Source organism: Mesitornis unicolor, unplaced genomic scaffold (genome assembly GCF_000695765.1).
Source record: "Mesitornis unicolor isolate BGI_N332 unplaced genomic scaffold, ASM69576v1 scaffold6979, whole genome shotgun sequence".
Taxonomy (NCBI): Eukaryota; Metazoa; Chordata; class Aves; order Mesitornithiformes; family Mesitornithidae; genus Mesitornis; species Mesitornis unicolor.
The window spans coordinates 78,522-98,450 of record NW_010205160.1 but is presented as its reverse complement, the minus strand read 5'-3'; the positions used below and the strand labels follow the sequence as shown (position 1 = coordinate 98,450).

Genomic DNA, 19,929 nt, shown 5'->3' with positions numbered 1-19,929 from the left:
TACAAAATGGAGTTCAGATGGCTAAAATAGGAAGGCACTTTCTACCTGTACGACTGTCCCTTCAGTAACAAGATGTGCACTGGGGTTTTCCTGGCAATTTTCAGTGGCTTTCACATGGGATTTTTCTCCGTGAGAAGCGTCAGAGCAGGAGAAAACATAGTGCATGCTCCCTGTCACCCCATTTCCACCCTGCTTCATCTTCACTTCTCCCCAGCAACTTACCTTTGGGGGAGGATAGGACACAGGACCACAAACCTGGGCTGAGCAACTTCTCCTGCTGCATGGAGATGATTAACACGTCATCTTGGTCAGCAAGCAGCACTGCAAACCCTAGGGTACTGTGGAGGCACATGGATTTCCTTGAGGGACTTTTCTGAGGCTATGAAGAAATACTTCAGAGTGATGACAGTACTTTTAAGCAACAAAAAACTACTACCAAGTCTCTTTTTTATTTCCTTGTAATTAAAGGAACTTCTAATGCAAAATAACTAAGTGTGAACTTTCTTCTCTTTTTCTGCTCAGAAATTGAAGCAAAGGAAGCGTGTGACTGGTTACGTGCAGCTGGATTTCCCCAATATGCTCAGTTCTATGAGGGTAAGTCAGTTTTTCTCCTTTTTGTGCAGTACTGAAAGTGCACTGGGCCCTTGCCAGGAGAGCTTGCAGTCGGCCAGCTCTGCATTTGACTGAGTTATGGCCGTGACTGGCTGCTTCACAAAGCCTCAGCTGCTGGAGTCATACCAGTGCCTAAAGAAAAGTAAGATTCTTGCCCTCATAGCTATGGGAAGAAAAAAAAAAAAAGGAGGGACGTAGTTTATGTAAACCTCAAAAGTTAACAAAAACAAGTACAAAAAATCCAAATACATAGGCATCTTTTTTTTAACTTCCTGAACTGTGTCTAAAATAAGATTTGTAACACTGAAAGTCTTACTGAAAAGTTCAATCTTAGTGAAAACAAGATTGAAAACTCTGCAAAGTTGCCAAAAGTGAATAATCTGACCTTCACTTTACAACTGCAAAGCAAGAAAAACAAGTATTTTGGTGCTAACTCAAAGCAAGTGGCCATGTCCCCTTCCTAGCTGTAAAGTTCATGCCTAGGGAAGTGGCATCCCTGAAGGCAGGGCAAGTGGTTGCACTGCTGCTGTGTTCAGGAGCAGTTTGGGGACCAGGGCTGTTTTTTCCTGCTCTCCCTAGCTCAATGCTGAGAGGGAAACTGCAGCTGATCCTCGTTTTTCCCAAACTGCATATTGTCTCTACCAGAGACACAGAGCCAACTCAGGCCTGCTCAGGCTTATTAGCCAAAGCGCAGCTCCACCAAATGCCGCTGGACACCTTCCAGGGTGAACTTGGGCCTGGAGGCAGCACGGCTCCACGCATGAAGTGAAAGCCAGGAAACATCGTGGGTCAGAGCCAGCTCTGCAGAGAGCCAGCTCGGACGCCGTCCATCCCCTCACGTGGGGCTGAGGGCAGTGGGGACCGTGGTGCTCAGCATACCTCTGTGGCTTCTGATGGTCAGCTGAGGTACCTCAGGGCTCAGGTGCCAGCTCCTGCTGGGCTTCTTGGGTGCCCAGATACCGTGAGCACCATGCAGAGATGCTCAAGTGGCTCCACAGAAGCCAGGCAGGCTATGCTATACCCAGCAAGGAACTAAGACTACTGAACCTGCCAGACCAAAGCTCACATAGATGTGTGTCTACCACAGTCCCTGGGTGTCCTGTAGTAACTTTGTATCTGCCTTGTAAGCAGTGTACCTGAGATACCAGCTCCTCCAGGGAAAGGAGAGCCTGCTGCCTGCCAGACTTAGAGAGATGTTCCCTCCAAAAAACGACCTGTGCTGGGCTCCCACAGTTCCCACACAGTCAATATATGCTCTAGACAGTCTGTGTCTCTGAAAACAAGGTCCTTTTTACAGGCATCTATTATGTCAGTGTTAAGCACTAGTGTCTGAAAATGCTGGCTGCAGTTCCTGTATCCCAGCGTCCTGCTGTGGTACCTAAGCATGGCAGAGTGGTCTGGAGAGCAGCCACAGCACTGGAACCCGTCCCACCATTACGGAGCCCACTAATGCGTTGTAGCCATGCCCCTTTTCATTACAAATGCCAGCTTCCAGCACACTGGTCTGGCTTTTTAGCTAATATTGGGGGTTATAATTCAGCTCTCTTTTTTGGTCTCTGTTACTTGAGTAACCCTTTGTCTGAAATCGTCGTTATTGGGTCCTGTATTAAAAACAAAAAGCACAGAACGTTTCTGTTTCATGGGAAAAGACTATCTAGCAAATAACTCATTAAGTCACTGTGATGGGAGTGGAGAACCTTGTTGCTCCTGTGGATAAAGAAAGTAATTCCCTGACCTCATTCGTTTGTGCTAGGCACTAGAAAGAACAGCTAACAATTGAGTATCTTATTAAAGCCAAAATGAATTAATCTTGCTCTCTCTTTGGTGCACAGGACGTTCAACTACACCTTTAACACACAAAAAAACCCCAAACAATAAAGTGACTGAAAGGGTCACAGATACAGCTGGAAAGGAACCAGAGCTGAGTGAAATCAGTCACACTAGATTTCAGTGACCATGGACATGCAAAGCATTTTAGATGTAAGCAATGTATTTTCATTTGAATAGCAAGCAGTCATCTTAATATTGTGTCTCCTTTTATAGACTACCAGTTTCCCATTGACATTGCTTCAGTAAAGAAGGACCATGATTTTCTTGACAAGGACCTTGTAGAACCTCTTTGCAGGTAAATAACACCTGAAGTTTCTTTTCTGATATTTTAAAAACATGAGCTGTTTTGTTATTGTTAGCATAGCAGCAGTTGCAGCAGCAGAGATGTTTGCTTGTGCACGTGAATTAAGCAATGATATCTATAATGCTACCATTCTGAATTAATTTATCTTATGGAAAATCCTCATATTATTTAAGAAATCCCAAATCCTATGGATTTGAAACACCTGCCTTTTAAGATAGATCTAGCAGTAGTACAGGCAAACTCTGAATAAATTATTTGAGTTGCACATGAATAGCTCATATGTCCAAGCACAGCAGAAAAGATGAAACTTCATTGCACAGAATTCAGCAAGTACTTTCTCTGGCAGAAGACATGATTTTCATGCTGCTGTGATTCCCTTGGTACTCTCCTTTTGGCACCAGTAACAGAAGTGGGACCAGAACCCCACAGTACTGCAGCTGCTACAACTAATCACTGGTTTGCCCCTCCCAGAGGGCTTGTGTTTGCTGTTTATCTAGCTTTTTATACTCTGCCTGTGAGGAATGTATTGTATTGCATTGCACAAGTACTGTCCCCTAGGACTCCAGAAGCAGCAATTCTGTGGTAGTTTTGCAAAACCACATTGCAAAGGCATTGTTCCCCTCTTATTCCTCCTGTGCTCAGCTCAAGCTGCGTTCTGCTCTGCTCCTCTTCAGCAAGGACAAAGGAGCATCTGGCCTCTAACCAAGCAGGCTTTATGACATGTTGTGGGAACTTTCACAACACCACCATCAAGACAATTGGACAAAACTCTTATTTCTCCTTCTGCAACTGTGGATAGAGTCATCAGAGAGTGTATGCTGTTCCACTGTACATGGTACTGTGTATTGCAGGGATTGATAAGAAATGCAGAGAAGGTTTCTGAGAATCACAGAAAATGGGGCTGGAAGACAGTTCATCTAGTCCACCTCTCCATCCTGGGCTATGCCCTCCTTCCTGGAGGATCCAGGTAATTCCTGGGCATAGTTGACAGAATGCTTTCCCAAAACTCCCTTGCTGCAAGTGAGACCTATTGCTTTTCCTTTTGTGGTTATGTAGAACAGAATATTCTATTTCTCTATGTAGTAGCCTTTGTGTCTGAAGACAAATCAGTAAGAAAGACTTGGATCCTTCAGTGATGGATGATGCTCCCCAGCAAGGATGCTGGGGAGCAGAATAACTGCAGACTTGATCCACTGCTGTTCTGTTGGGGGTCCTGGTGGACAGCAGGATGACCATGAGCCAGCACTGTGCCCTTGTGGCCAAGAAGGCCAATGGCGTCCTGGGGTGTATCAGGAGGGGGGTGGTTAGTAGGTCGAGAGAGGTTCTCCTCCCCCTCTACTCTGCCCTGGTGAGACCGCATCTGGAATATTGTGTCCAGTTCTGGGCCCCTCAGTTCAAGAAGGACAGGGAACTGCTGGAGAGAGTCCAGCGTAGGGCTACAAAGATGATTAAGGGAGTGGAGCATCTCCCTTATGAGGAGCGGCTGAGGGAGCTGGGGCTCTTTAGTTTGCAGAAGAGGAGACTGAGGGGAGACCTCATTAATGTTTATAATATTTAAAGGGTGAGTGTCACAAGGATGGAGCCAGGTTCTTTTCGGTGACAAACAATGATAGGACAAGGGGTAATGGGCACAAGCTGGAACACAGGAGGTTCCACTTAAATTTGAGAAGAAACAACTTCTCAGTGAGGGTGACAGAGCACTGGACCAGGCTGCCCAGAGAGGTTGTGGAGTCTCCTTCACTGGAGACATTCAAAACTCACCTGGACGCCTTCCTGTGTAACCTCATCTAGGTGTTCCTGCTCTGGCAGGGGGATTGGACTAGATGATCTTGTGAGGTCCCTTCCAATCCCTAACGTTCTGTGGTTCTGTTACTGCTTGGTGGCATGGATTGCTATGCCCATGTCTTAGAAGCCTTCTTCCCACACATACATGCATCCCACTGCTTCTGTCTGGCATGGTCGAAGCCATACTTTGCTGTAGTTTGGGAACTCGGAAGTGGTATGAGGTTGAGATCTCTTCCCCTCTGCCCTTTCCCACAAGGTTGAAGACCATCCAAAAGTGCAAGTATGATGTCTGTCCCTGTCCGTTTCTTCTGAGAGCAAATAGCGAGGTGCAGTCATTGCATAGCTCTGTGACTCTCCCCAGTCTTTTTTCTCTGAAGTATCAGCAATGGTAATACTTCAATCATGGTCACCAGGCATCCAACACCTACACAGCCAAATGGAAACAGCTCACCTCTTGCTCCTCTGGCCTCTCTGTAGACTCACAGATACACCTGCAACAATTACACTAGATGGATGTATTTATGAGGGTTTCTTTTTAAGCTGAACATCTGGGGACTGTTTGGGTTTGGGGTTTTTTTCCTCTCTTATTAAAAAGGTGAGGTTTTGAAAAATAAACTAGCAGCTGGAGAGATGTGACAGGAGGCTCTATATTAGCCTAAACCAGGTGATACTGCTGAGGTCTGTAGTACATAAGCATAAACACAGATCTTTCCAAACTATTTTATTCAAAGACAAAAGCGTTTATGACTGTCTGGTAACCTTTTCTGTAATGGTTTTATTCAGATGACAACACCTGTTGACTTTAGGTTTTTGTTGGGAGTTTTTAAACAGTTCAGGTCTAAAAAATGAATAACTTAACACTAGCCAGGTAGAAATACAAGTATTAGGTACAGGTTATGTTTTCAGATTGCAGACATTTAAATTGCTGTAAATCAACAGCCCTAAACCTTTAGCTGAGAGTGGCCTGTAAAAAGTGATTGTGCCACATGTCAAGATTTGGGTTCATCAGAAACAGTGAACAGTGCCAGCTGCTGCCCCAAGGACCAGCGTTGTTACTGTTTTAGCTATCAAACCAACATCTTCCAAGTTTTCCAGTGCACTGGCAATCCTCATAGTTTGGCTGACCACTGTGGCCAGTTTCCTACCCTTGCTTTGCTCAAGGTGCATGCCAGGATATCATATGAGAGCTATAGGCTGCAATGCACTTTTATGAAATGGAAAGTTTTAGAAGATTGGTTATTATTTCTCTGTGCGCTCATTCCCAGGTCGGGAGCCAAACTTCCATTCTTCAAACACCCAAAACTGCCCTCGAAGCTATGCACGATCAAGCTTTCCTGCTGTTTTATAGTGCATTGAGCCCATAATACTGAACAAAGTGGGGTCCTCATTTTTATTTGGAGGATAATTTTAAAGCTGGAATACGAGAGCAGATAATCAGTTTGAGCAGAGTTTTAGCTCCAAATGGTAATGGTTCTAGCATAAACAAAGAATTTCTCTGCTCTTGTGGATTGAAATCAGACTCTCAACCTCATTTTGTAATTGCTTTTCTTATGGCATTGCAGTATACAAGACAACATGAGGTACAAATGCAGAGGAACCTTTTCTTTTTTTTAAGGCAGCTGGTAGTATTTTAGTCAGCCTAAGACTCCCTGTTGTAAAAGATTTCAGTGATCTTTTTGGGATACTCTAACACTCCTGCTCTTTACAATATCACTTGAAAATCTGGCAGAGTAAAGACCAAATTTGAGGCCTTTGGGTTAGAGGCGTATCTATCAAGAGATTCCGCTCAGATTTTATTGAGTAATGAACAATAGAAAATTGCCATGCAATCTGCAGGCGAACACTGTCAGCCTGCCAAAATAATAATTGGGCATGAAAATTTTATAGCTGAATCTCTGTGTTGTTTCCAAAATAGCAGCAACCAACTCTGCTCTGGGAAATTTTGTGGCCACTGTGATAAGAGGGTGAGAAGGAAAAGCCAAGCCATCTTGTACTTTTTGGTTTTATGTAAATACAGTGACTAAGAATATAAAGAATAAGTATGTAGTGGTCTGATACACAGGGCCCTAAACCAAGCTCTTAAAATTTGAACTGTGCCAAGCAGCCAGCAGCCTCTTTTTTCCATAGCTATTACCTCTTAGATGGCTTGTAAATAATCCAAAGGTGGCTCTACATGGGGCATCCTACCATGAGAGTTTTGAAGTTGTGCTTGTATAGTCAGTACTGTCTGCTGAGTTACATTGCTTTAGGCGATAAGCCCAGCTTTGCACACGCAGTATGGAAACTCCTGCTCTGAAGTCAGTGGAATGGCTCCCATTGACCTCAAGGAGAGTTGGCTCACCTCTTGTGAGCATGTAAGGGAACTCACTCAGCTGCAGCCATGACAAAAAGTGGTAGGACTGTAAAACAGTATATTCACACAAAAATGGTGGAGCAGGGATGTGCCATTGCCAACTTTGCACACAAGCCCTGCTAGTACTGGGAGGACCCTTATTCAGTGTTCAGACCTCAGCAGAGCCCAGCACAAGGAGCTGGATGTCCAGAAGAAGCCAGTGTCATGTGTATGGCTAAATTTGGCTAAGAATAATGATGAAACAAAGAAACAGTGTCATGTTTCCCTCAGAGAGGAGTTCACGGAAACATTTAATGTGTTTGCCTGGTCATGATCCATAACAGAGGACATCTGCAGAGGTAGGAGATGCTGTGCTATCCATGCTAGCCCTCCACTTGGTGCCGCCTTCTGCACAGCCGGTTAGTGCCCCTGGCTGCATGCCTCACCTTGGAAGCAGCTGCAGAACAGGTCCAGGGGAATGCATAGTCATCTAAGTCACCTTAAAGTTGTCTTCCTGTTACCTGTACGGCTCTTCAAGCAGGACAGCAGGTCGCCCATGAGGTTTTTCAGCTAATCAAACCCTGTGTTGCTACAAGCTTGTATGTATTTGTAAACACCGCTTAGTTCTGTACAGGATAAGAAAGTCAGAGGTTTCCTGCTTCTGAAAAACTTCCCTCATAAGGGTTTATAAGTACAACACTGGAGTTGGGATTCAGAGCCCTAAATACCTGTCTAATGCCATCTTAGATCCCCCAAGATATTTCAGGTTTCACCACAGGCTGGCTGGACCAAGAGCACCTGCAGCAGCTGAAGGCCAGGCTTGATACTTTAGTGGATCTAAAATAGCACCAGACATCGCTGTTTGGGCACACTGAATCACTCTGCTGATGTTTAAATATTGTTTTAAGGGACACTTTTTGACATAGACATGATGTTTCACCACTGAGATAAGTGTTAATCTATAGAGGTAGTGTTTACCTGTGATGGCCTGGAGAAGAAATAAAATTAATATAGGTGAAGCACTTGATGTAGTAAATATTTTGCAGGCTCCCTCTGAACACTGCAGAACTTCCTAGGCAAGCGTTCAAATGCATATGAGATGATTTAATTTTTTATATAGTCACCTCTCTTGTGTTTATTTAATGTGTTTTCCCTGCCTTTTCTCAAGTCCAGATTTTGTGTTTTGTTAACATTACAAATAGGCAACATTTTCCCATGTTTTTAAGCAGTGATGTGAAAGCACAGTCTCTCACTTTGGGACATTAGGGACAGCTTTTTGTAGCCAGAGACACTTATTTTTTGTTTTTTGAAAGATTTGCTGAGGACTTGGCTGTCAGTTATGTAGCGACTTCAAGCACATGAGAATAGCTTTCTGCCACCACTGGCACATCAACAAGGCATAAGAAGTTGAAACAGACTGGCTTTGATTGGAGTTGATTGTACCAGGCAGGCTCACAAATATGATCATTAGTTCTCTAATTTTACTGGCAAAACTCTCCATAGCATTGGAAGAGCTCCAGAAAGCATGCCTATATTTTGTAGAATTTAAAACCTGAAGTTGAGTCATAGAATCATTTGGTTGGAAAAGACCTTTAAGATCATTGAGTCCAACCATAACGTGTCCACTAGTAAACTGCGTCTCTAAGAACTTCATCTACTCATCTGTTAAATACCTCCAGAGATGGTGACACAACCACTTCCCTGGGCAGCCCATTCCAATGTCTGATAACCCTTTCAGTGAAGAAATTTTTCTAATCTAATCAAAATCTCTCCTGGTGTAACTTGAGGCCATTTCCTCTCTCCTATCACTTGTTACTTGGGAGAAGAGACCAAAATCCACCTCACTACAACCTCCTTTCAAGTAGTTGTAGAGAGCGATAAGGTCTCCCCTCAGCCTCCTCTTCTCGCAGATAAACAACCCCAGTTCCCTCAGCCGCTCCTCATAAGACTTGTGCTCCAGAGACCCTGGCACCCAGTAAAAAGTAGTTTTGCCTTTGGTGGAATGAGTTCAGCCAGGTTAGAGAGCAGCCAGGTCAATGGTGTGGCTTCCCAAGCCTCCAGTTTAAGTAGCAATATTCACTTTTATATAGCTGACCTCTCAGTCCCTGCCGATCTCGCTCTCAAATGCCATTGTGGTAAAGTGATGGCTTTGGGTGGTCTTGTTGGTTTAACCACAAACATTCCGCACCTTTCCATGCTGAAGAAGCAGGCTGTCTTTAAAGAAATGTCACACCACTTTCTGCTGTCAGCTGGACACATGCAGAGGTACCTGGGTGCAGAGTGAAGGGTATGTCAAAGGCTGTCGCTTCCTCATCTTCCCACTCCTGAAGTGCGTGGCTTGATCCTTGTTTTTTAGAAAGCAAGCAGCATTGTAGCGAATGGAAGGAGCACTGGTCCCTGTATTTAAAATGTTTTCTCCTGCATCCTCTCCTTAAGTGCAAACAGGCAGTAAGTGTAGGGGTATTTTATAGACTATTGAGGAAGCAGTTGCAGAGATACCTGCCAGGGGTGTTGTGGAGACAGGGGGCTGTGCCACAGCCCTCTTTCTCTGGAGAGTTTCTTCAGTGCTTGCTCTCGTGGAGGCAAGGGAGATGCAGTCAAAGGCTTGGTTTTCAGAGTTGATAAGCAGCTTGAAAAGAGGTAGTGGTTTCTCTGGACATGAATTTAGCTGACTCCTGTCTTCTTGTCAGCCTTGCAGGAGATATTTAGGTCAAGGAAGCAAGGAGCACTTCCCTGTCCCTGGTGTGGCTCTGCACCATGTAAAGGAGTGAGGACACTGCAGCAGCTCGACTCAGATATGTAGCTACGAGCACTCAGGTGGTCAGACAGTCTAGAGGTGCGTGCCACATGGTGGCGTGTCAAAGTGGAAATGTGGCTACAGACTTGTCCCTACCGCACAGGCGAGGTAATGCAGAGGTGCAGGGTCTCTGGTTCACCTCTCAGAGGAAGCTGTCTCCAAGGATAGAAAGTTGGGCTAGAGTCCTTTGAAAATGTGTCTGTGCCTCTGTGTATTTGGGATTGATATTGATACACAAATCTAAACATTTTGCACTCAAAAGCAGCGCTGAACATTATTCAGCTCCAGGGCCCCAAAAAAATGCAACTTTAGGTTGAGAAATTCCATATTTGGGCAAAAGATGAGCTTTGCAATAATAGATGTAATCTCCGAGGAGGAGGATTTGTGGGCAGAAGGTTGAAGATACAGCTACAGAGCCACAAAGCCTGAAATTTATTACAAGAACATTACTATCATGCAGGCAGGGTGTGCTTGTGCATGCATTATACTCACATTAATATGATGAGCAGAGGACTTTTTTGATATGGCATAGCAGTTTTATTGGCTTGAGTTAGTAAGGAGTATTTTATCTACAAATGAGCAGGTGATATTTTGTGAGGGAATTTTTTTAAGGAAGATCCACATTTGGTGGCCTGGTTCTTTATTAGCGGTAATGATTTGAAAGGATTTCTAAGAAGTCCAAGGGAGGAATATGTTAATGCCATAATCTTCTTATGCTATGTGAGAGATTGTGTTATTAATATGATACTTTTTTCATGTGTTCTTGTAACTTACCACATACATTTCAAATGGTATCAGTTCTGGACATTTGCAACCTCTTCTTGAGACCCAGAAGCAACAGGGGCAGCTCTTGCTACAAAGACACAAGAGATGCAGGCAGACTACAGACAAGTGTTGTGGGCACATGAATTTCTGGAATATATTGGAAGTTTGAACATATTTAAGTCAGTCCCTGCTTTTAGAAGATGGACAGCTTCATTAATCAGGATCTTTAAGTGTAAATAAAAACAAATCAATTATGAGTAGCATGCGGGATTCTCTATGGAAATAGCATGTTTTCTTGTCCTCTGACTGTCTCTGCACGTGAACACACACACACACAAACACACATTCACCTTCCATCTTGATCAGATTGTCATTTCAACACAGTTGTCATGGGATAGCCTTGGATTTAAGCAGCCTTGCAGAGTCCCTAATAACATCATTACGAATATGATTAAAAGTAATTAAAAACATTTAAAGATGTTAGATTTGGTACATTTTGGGCATTAACCTGTCTGTAAGATCCACGTGTGAGAAAGGAACTGCCAGAAGTTCTTCTTTATGTCAGCTTTTTAAAGGAGTCACTTTTAAAACTGCCTAAAGTGAGGATCTACATCTTTTCCGTTTGTCTTTCACAAGTGCTTTGAAATCTCCTAACATTAACCTTAAATTGCTTTAGTTCAATTATGTTACAGTCCTGCAGAAGGCAACTTACCTCCTTAGTGTCCTGTCACTTCCCCATCTATCAGAGGTGTTTGTTTAGACCAGTTTCCTTGGCTAAGTACTTAAATGTTTATGAATTAAAAAGCAATGTATAAAACCTGGCTATCAAGTAATGTGAAGCTAAGATGCCTTTTTAATGTAGTAGTCTTATAGCTTGGAATAATATGACCAGTATAGTTTCTGAAGCCGGTTGTACACCGTTAGCACTCTACAGGCAGATAAGAGAAAAGCTTTTGAACTCATGAAAAGTCATGCCCTTTAATCAGAGGCTGCTAATCTTTTGAATTTGCTTTGCCCCGTAGACGACTGAACACACTGAACAAGTGCGCCTCAATGAAACTCGATGTGAACTTCCAAAGAAAAAAGGTAAGGAAACTTCATGAAATGTGCTGGCTTTGCCCTGGCTTTGCCTGATAAGACCTCCCAATTAAGTCTTTAAGTCAGTAATGCTCTTAAAAGTAAGTTAAGTGTATTTGACTTTAAACATGTGTGTCAGTATTATCTGGATATACGATAATGTGAATTGCTGAGTCTTGAAAATATAAATAAAATAGAAAAAAAACTTGTGACTAATACAGCAGGAACAGTAGTACGTGTGTTAAAAGGGGACAGGCAGTACTTAAAACTTTATGTATGTGCAAGTCAAGTTAGCGGGTGAAAAGACTGCGGTTTCATTACGCTGGCTTGTTTGCCAGTGCCATGTGAGTACACAATGGAAAATCCTGCTCGGAAAAAATGGGGACTGCTCAGACAAAAACAATAGCTTTTCTTGTACTGGCTTACTCCTGGTTAAGAATATGAAAATAAACTCTGTCATCCTTACAAGCTCCTGTGTAGCATGGGAATCATTAGAGCTTAAAGGGTTTCGACAAGGACTACAGAAACTGCCTATTGATTTTGAGAGTTTTGTAACATATCCAGCCTTAACTGTTGAATGTTTGGTTTTCTGGTCACAGATTCCCCCAAGCCCTTGAGTAGCATACAGTGGTAGTTGTCTACCCTCAGAAATCTTAGTGTCTGTTTTTCCTTCCTTAGAGTGTTTGTCTAATGCTTTTTAATAACTACCTCAGAGAGTTGCATTTTTGGTGTCTTTGCAGACTCAGTCTATTCATACTCTATTCACTGTTTGAGGGAACTTGAACAAAGAATGGTTTTAATGTCCATATATTCTGCCTTTGGCACATGCTCGTTTGTTCCTCTGTGTACGTAGCCTCTTTAGTGTACATTTTGTCCATTCACTGGAGCTGCAGGGACCTCTTCTCTTCACTGCTTCAGACCTGATGGGTTTTTCTTGTCTTTGGTTAGATGCCAACACTTTCCTCATCAAACACCCACATCACACCTGAGAGAAATAACAGTAAAATCCCGTGAGTCCATGAAAACTGTATGATTTGGGCAGGTAGGCGCTATAGCAAGAGGCTGAGGTCCTTCAGCAAAAGCTGACTCGATTGTGTTATTGACCTGCTTGGAGCAGTGTCTGGTTTGTGTCCATGCATTTGTGTACTTGTGTTCAAGTAGAGATACTGGAGCTGCATAAAAGACAGAAGAGACAGATAAGCAACATATGAGTGAATGCTGGTTGTCCTCTGGAAGTTCTGTTTAGTTCCTGTCCTTCTTCTCTTCAAAAAGTATTTTTGGTTTGGTGTGAGGTTCGTATGCTTGCTTGCTTGCTTCTATGAGTGTCTGGATTATGTTGGGTTAAAACAAGGAGCCCTCAGCTGCTCTCCCTGGATGGTCATCATTAGTTTGCTATGGAAGTGAGACTGCCCTACTTGGTCCCTCCTTTCAGGGGGACAGAAGTTAGGTTGTGTCCATACATGCGTGAGGCCCGAAAGAAGCAGAGCACAGAAAAATGTAGAGAAAGAGGGGACGAAAGAGATTTGGGATGACAGATACAGAGCAAGTAAAAGTAGAAGAGAACATGGGGGAGAGAAGAGGGAGGAGAGACTGGTGACAGGAGGAAATGTAAATGTAAGTGTAAAAGCTGGGAAGTGGGACTGGAATTGAACACTGAACCAAGTGAACTTTTCATTTCCTGTAGATACTGCCTTTCCTAATAGTCTCTATGGTGATCTGAATAGCAAAATGCAAAATCAGCTTGGTTTGGATGTTCAGCATAACAGGTTTGCACAGGACTAGCGCAGCTGCTCAAGTGATTCATCAAAATATGGCCAAGCGAGCTGCCAGGCAGGGTTACTGGGGAAGCCAGCAAGGGGTGAGCGTTCCCCACTGCCTGCTTTCCCACCCCATATATTCATGTTGTGGGCTGATCTCTTCCCCTTGGCTTCATTGAGATGCATACAAAAATCCTCGCGTATGTGTTGCAAATCTGTCTGTAAGCGATTTGGACAGACAGAGATTAGCCTTTGGATTAACTGCCTTCTGCAGCTGTCGATTTATGAGAATTCCTGCCCCCAGTTGGAAAAATGTGGCAGAATTCCACCGCAAATAAACCCACTTTTTGCCTTTTGTTAGCATCCCTCTGTATCTTAGGCAAGTATACTCTCAGTCAAAAAGCTGCACTATTTTAAATCAACTGTGACAAATCTGTGAATCAAAACCTCTTTCTCTTGGCAAATGTTATCAGTCTCTCTTCAAGAAACTTGCCCCTTCTCGTCTTCCCAAACATAATGGTATTAAATGGACTTTTGAATACGCTCCAAAGCCATGCACTTGATTTCACCCTAGGTCAGGAGAAGTATACAGCCACTGCTCCAATATGTCTGCTCCACCTGTGACAGATGAATCGCTGCTTTCAGACCTACTCTTGATCCACTGTCCCCATAGCTGGTGACACGCTGGTTGGCAAAGTGCTCTCTGCATTATTTTTTTTTAGGACAGTCTCTTTTGTCAGGGCATTCTGATATTTTACAAGAACAGTAGGTCATTCAGGATGTTCGTGGCTTCCAGAATTTCTACTGATTCCATGAAAAGAAAAGCACGTTATGTCACAGGGCTTGCACTGCAGCCGAATTTGCAGTGAGTCACCATGGCAGCATTTCAGTATCCACATTTCATTTCATTTGTCCAATTTTGCTTCTGATGAAACACAAACGTTTCGTTACCAATTTAAAAAAATAAAAACAAACCCTAAACCTGTTTGTTCTCTAGCTGCAAATTTTGACATTGAAAACTCTCAGTATTTTCTGACTGGCTCTTGGGCCAAATATAATCTTATCTTTGTTGTGGTTAGAGACAAATCTTGTTTATTACCAATATCAATTTCTGTTCATCTCTACTTTAAAAAAATCTTAAAACTTATTTTCCTCTAAAAATGATTCAAAGTATATTCACCACTGAATTTATGTTTATTTCTCTCTCCTACTCTGTGCTCTCCTTGTGGTATTTTTCACAGTGTCTCTACCACTTTGGCTAGTTTAATCGATTCCAGCTTGTAGGAAATACAGGCTAAATCCTGTCAGTTCATACAGTAATGTCAGTGCAGCTACAGGGATTTGTGTCAGCCAAGAATCTTCTTTAAGGTCCCTTTGGCATACCAGGATGTACAACAAATAAAAAAAATATGTTTTTATCCTACTGGCTGGTGCCATCAATGCTTCAGCAGTGGTATGCTTTGTAGATATAATTACCACTACTAAGTATTTAAAAGTACATACCCTTGCGGTTTTTAAAACATCCACTTTGTGGCACTACTAAGACCACAATAGATGGATTTTTGAGTGCCTGAGTCTGTGCAGCCCTTCACTCTGTATATGCATACACCAAACTGTGGAGCTGAAACCGTGGTAGAGCTGTCTGCTATTGCCGTTTCTTCCCTGCAGACAAGATAGCCAAAGCAGTATTAGCATTTTCCAGCCCCTTTCCTGCCACTTCACTAACTGCTTAATTTTTCTCTCTTGCTAGCTACAGAGCTAAGATCTCCGTTCACTCCTGTGAACTACCATCAGCTGCAGGAACCCTGCACACCTCAATGTTAACAGACAAAAGAGGAATTACTAAATCCGAAATTTCGTAAGCTATATTTTATTTGATGGTTTGGACATGATCTGAAACATCTGGCCAACTTGAAGTGATAAACTGCAAAAGCTTATGGCATTAGTGAGACCTGGCACGCTACCGATCCCAATCTCCTCCATCTTTTGAGGTTCTGCATTACTTAAGGTTTCTGGGGGTTCTGGTAGAATTTGTCTTACATTTTTCAATTAGAGAGGCCAGCGAAGATCTAGTCAGAGATGGGAGATAACTTTACCATCAAAACTTCATAGAAAAATGCTTCTAATAATAGACTATCAAAATGAGAATTTTTCCAGTCCCAAAATAGTCTTTCTGGTTTAGCACCTCATTTTAGTCTGACAGCCTGTCGTATTTTACTGCCTTCATACTGCTTCCAAGAATGTGAAGAACTGTTTGGATGTCATGTAGGTGAAGTTAGTTTGTTCTGCTTTAAAACAAATGTACAAGAATAATGCAGTATAAACCCGATTCAAAGTCAAGGGAAGGATACTCATTAGCAGCTGTGGGCTTCACATCCTAAGAGAACAGCGAATTCAACACTCACTGCGCGCTTCATGCTGAAGATGTATCTTTTTTGTTTAAGCAAACAGATGAGAAAAATGTCATAGGGAGAGCATTTTTTAATCCAGTTTTTTTTCAAGGCGCATGTTGTCTGCATTGCAGAGTATCTCCTGGAGCTGCCTAAACATAAGCACAGCTCTACATACCCCAGGCTGAGAGATGAGACCAGGGAGGGCTGTGGGGCTGCTGCTGCCTCAGGAAGGGCTAGGGAAGGCCAGAAACAGTGGGGCAGGCTGGGGGTCATCAAGCTTGGGGTGCCTCTGATGGCAAAGGCAATGAAGATAGGGGTTGCCACTGCAGGAGACTCACCTTAAATACAGATGCTGCCTCATCCAGGACTCAGCCTCTTTGCTCCTCCTCCCCGCTTCTGCCTTTGCTGCTTCCCTTTGCCTGCACTCAGACCCCACCGAAGCGATATTTCCAAATACTATTTTTACTATTACTTTAAGGAGTGTTGCTATGTATCTGCAGTTATGTCCTGAAACATAAATCTTGTTAGATGTACCTGGTCTGTGAAGTTTATAGATGTTTTAGTTCTCACTGCAAAACTAAGTGCAGCAGCGGATACTTGCCATCTTGGTTTCTTAAATGTCTCACATTGCTGTAGCACCCAGCTGTTTCCCAGTCTTTACCCTGTATATCTTAACACCATCCCTGCAAGCCAGGTTCCCTCTACTTGGACCTTTCAAAACCTTTTCTTTTCTAAACAGTCACTATGGGCATCAGTCCTACACCATTCTATGCACAGGCAGTCCACCCCACAGAAGCCAAGAGGTACTGATGGGACTTGTGAGCTCCCTAACATAGAGCAGATTTTTATTCCTTACTTATTAAGATGCTCACTGCAGTCTGCACAGTTAAAATAAAAAGGATGTTATGAAAATACTGATGGCCAATCTTTCATAAACTAGGTTCAGGGAGATCTTACCACCTATTGCTCACATGGAGCAGCACAATAACATTAATTCAAATAACGAGTAAAAGCACCTGCTTTTAACATGTGCCACTTGCTGTTTTCCAGAGTGAAGATTCAGATGAAGAAGACCTCTGTGCTATCAGTAATAAATGGACTTTCCAAAGAACCAGCAGACGATGGTCTCGGGTGGACGACATTGATGTTTTGCTTCACCGATCAGACAGACATGGATCTTCTGGGGATATTAAAATGAAAAATACAACAAGCAGCGAGAGCGTCCTTACAGATCTGAGTGAACCCGAGGTCTCATCTATTCACAGTGAGAGCAGTGGGGGAAGTGACAACAGGAGTCAGTCTGGCATCAGCAGCGCTGCCAGGGAGACCTGTAACTGCTCTGGCCAGCATGATGTAGAGAGCACTCTGCTGCAAGACTCCACGGCGATAAACACCACCCTGACCCCCAAGGACACCCTGAAGAATGAGAAACCAACACGAACCAAAGCAAAAACCTTTCTAAAACGCATGGAGACACTAAAAGCAAAAGGTGTGCATGGAAAACTAAAAGGCTCAGGAAGAACAGGTCCTCTAGAGATAAGTGGACCTGTTCTCCAGTATGAGCCGAAATCCTTGAAAGACATGCACTGTGTACAGATAGTGAATGGCGATCTCCAAAACTTAGGACAAGATTCAGTCAAAAGAGGACTTTCCTCTTCTGCCAAATCCAGCAGTGACAGCAGTCAGTCTGAAAACAGCAGCAGTGGGGTGAGCACACCATGTCCGAAGGAACGCAAATGCCATGAAGCAAACAAGAGAGGCGGGATGTACCTGGAGGACCTCGATGTTCTGGCAGGAACAGCCTCACGACAAGTGGTGGACGAAAACCGCAAAAATGAGTTTCATTCCCAGGAGAACTTGGTTGTGCATATTCCCAAGGATCACAAACCGGGGACCTTCCCAAAGGCACTTTCTATTGAAAGCCTCTCGCCTACAGACAACAGTAACAGTGTACACTGGAGGACAGGCAGCATCTCTTTGGGAAAGCAGAATTGCTCTGCTCCAAAAGAGTCCGGATTGATGGCTTGCTGTCCTAAAGAGAGTAGAATTAGTATTTATGACAACGTGCCAGGTTCCCACTTGTATGCTAGTACTGGGGACCTCCTGGACATGGAGAAAGATGTCCTTTTTCCTCATTTAGATGACATTTTGCAGCATGTCAATGGACTCCGAGAGGTGGTAGATGGCTGGTCAAAGAACATGTTGCCAGGTCTGCCAGCTGATGATGTGTCAGTCAGGGAATCTCCATCGCTGCCTTTCCAGTCACCCACACAGATCACACTTGATTTTGAAGGAAACTCTGATGGCCGGACTACGCCGAGTGACATGGACAGAGACAGAACATCCCTGAATGAAGCCGAAGCCACTGGTGTTAGGGACAGGAGAGACTCTGGGGTGGGAGCATCGCTCACAAGGCCAAGCAGGTAGGTAGCAAAATTTTGTACACAAAAATACAAGAAATACAATATGACAAATCAGAGGCTCCCAGCCTGGGAGTCAGAAGGTGCAGGGTACCATTACAGTTGTACTCATCTTGTAGGGGGATGGGGACTTACCAGGGAAGGGTCAGACTTCGGGAGAAGGGACATTCTGCTATGGAAATTGTGATGTGGAATCAATGGATAATTGATTTAATAGAGCAAATAAGGGCATTTTTTTCTCTCTTGATCCATTGATTGCATAGTAGGACCTTTTATATTTTCAATTTGTCTTCTAAGTTGTGCACCCCAGTATTTATGTGTCAGTAGGTTTGTGCACTTTTTTAATGCCCTGGTATGCTTTAAAAATGTGTCCCTTTGTGCTTAAAGAGGATTCCGGTACCCTGCCTCAGTCCCTCATGTGACGGGATGAAATGATGATATACAATTAACTTCTTTATACAAGTGAAAAGCAGGATTTTGCTAATAATTTGAAGACCTCTTTCAAGTCAAAGGGATGAGTCCCTGTTGAGATAAGGAAGCATGGTCCTGGTTAAAGGCCTTTGTGTATCCATACTGCTGTGTAGGTTGGCCTTGTACATGCAAAAGCAGTGAGAAAATACTTGGTATTTTCTGATCTGCCGTCAGTTATGTCATGTCCTCACAGAGGATTCTGCTGTGCTATGGTTTGCTGCTGCCCATGCTTGCTCACCACCACAAGTGAGTGAACTCGAGGAAACTACTGAGTAAATGAGCACTGCCAGAGTTTTTAGGATTTGAGCCAGAACTCATATTTAGCAAAACAAGAAACTGAAGTGAGTTTTTTTCCGATGTATCCAGTATATGGAGAAAGTGCATTGGAGTAAAGAGAAGCTGTGAGTGGCTTGATAGTTTGGTGGTTACGGCTCTTGCCAAAGAGACACAGCGTTCAATCCCTTCTCCAAGAAATCCTTCAGTATTTAATAATAGAGCTATTTGGAGAACCTCATCTCCAAATACCTTGGTGGTCAGGCTGGTCTCCAGGGAGGTGAGGGACCAGGCATCAAATCCCAGTTCTGAGTCAGGGAGAGAACATTTAGCTCTGGAGCTTCCACATCCTGTTGGAAATGTGTGGGCTAAAGGGCACACCAGGCAGCACAGCTTCCCTGGGTATGTGGATGGGACCCACATCCACTTGTGGCTCTGTCGTTAAAAAAAACCAACCTGGGCATTTCCAAAATTAAAGAGATTGAGCACATTGTTTTATTTGCCTCCAAGCTACATTTCCTTTCTGTTGACACACCATGAGCCATAATCTGTGTGTTTCTATGTTTATGTATGTTTTATATATTGCCCAGACCTATCTCATAGTATACCATATTCTTCTGGCCAATTAAAGCAGTTGTCTGATTTTTATATTGTTTCTTCTGCTAAAGGAGATTACGATGGCATAGTTTCCAAATCTCTCATCGCCTGAGCCACTCCATCGCATCACTTCACATCAGCAATCAGTCAGCAGGCCAACTGAATCTACTGCAAAAATTCTCTCTGCTTCGTCTTACTGCCATTATGGAAAAGTACTCCATGTCAAACAAGCATGGCTGGACCTGGTGAGTACCATCAATAACTGGAAGGGAGGTATTTTTAGAAGAAAATAGTTTCTCCTAATTCTGTTATTCTGATGGTAAATTCAGTAAATGCAATTAGGAGGAACAATTGACTTCAGCTGTAGAATTTGAAACTGTCCCCTTTAATCCACTGCTGCCTAGTAACTCAGTGGCAAAGTCAGAAATAGATGCTGGAGATGTGACTTCATTCCTGTGCTTTAACAGAGAGACAACCCCGGCCTCTCAAACAACACTCCAGTTCCAGAAAAATAAA

The 19,929-nt window shown here is 43.4% G+C and overlaps 1 protein-coding gene across 2 annotated transcripts in view; it reads left to right on the top strand.

Annotated features, from left to right (window-relative positions):
- The first annotated feature begins 524 nt into the window (after window positions 1-524).
- STARD13 (StAR-related lipid transfer (START) domain containing 13) overlaps window positions 525-19,929 on the top strand; it is a 38,411-nt gene continuing 19,006 nt past the window's right edge. The window contains exons 1-5 of one of the 2 annotated variants that reach the window (XM_010191288.1): window positions 525-594; window positions 2,656-2,737; window positions 11,448-11,511; window positions 16,703-18,075; window positions 19,485-19,658. In XM_010191288.1, coding sequence (XP_010189590.1) covers window positions 11,479-11,511; window positions 16,703-18,075; window positions 19,485-19,658 — 1,580 coding nt within the window. In that variant the 5' untranslated portion in view covers window positions 525-594; window positions 2,656-2,737; window positions 11,448-11,478. Of the gene's footprint in view, window positions 603-2,655; window positions 2,738-11,447; window positions 11,512-16,702; window positions 18,076-19,484; window positions 19,659-19,929 lie in introns of both variants that reach the window. The other variant, XM_010191289.1, reaches the window with a different exon arrangement.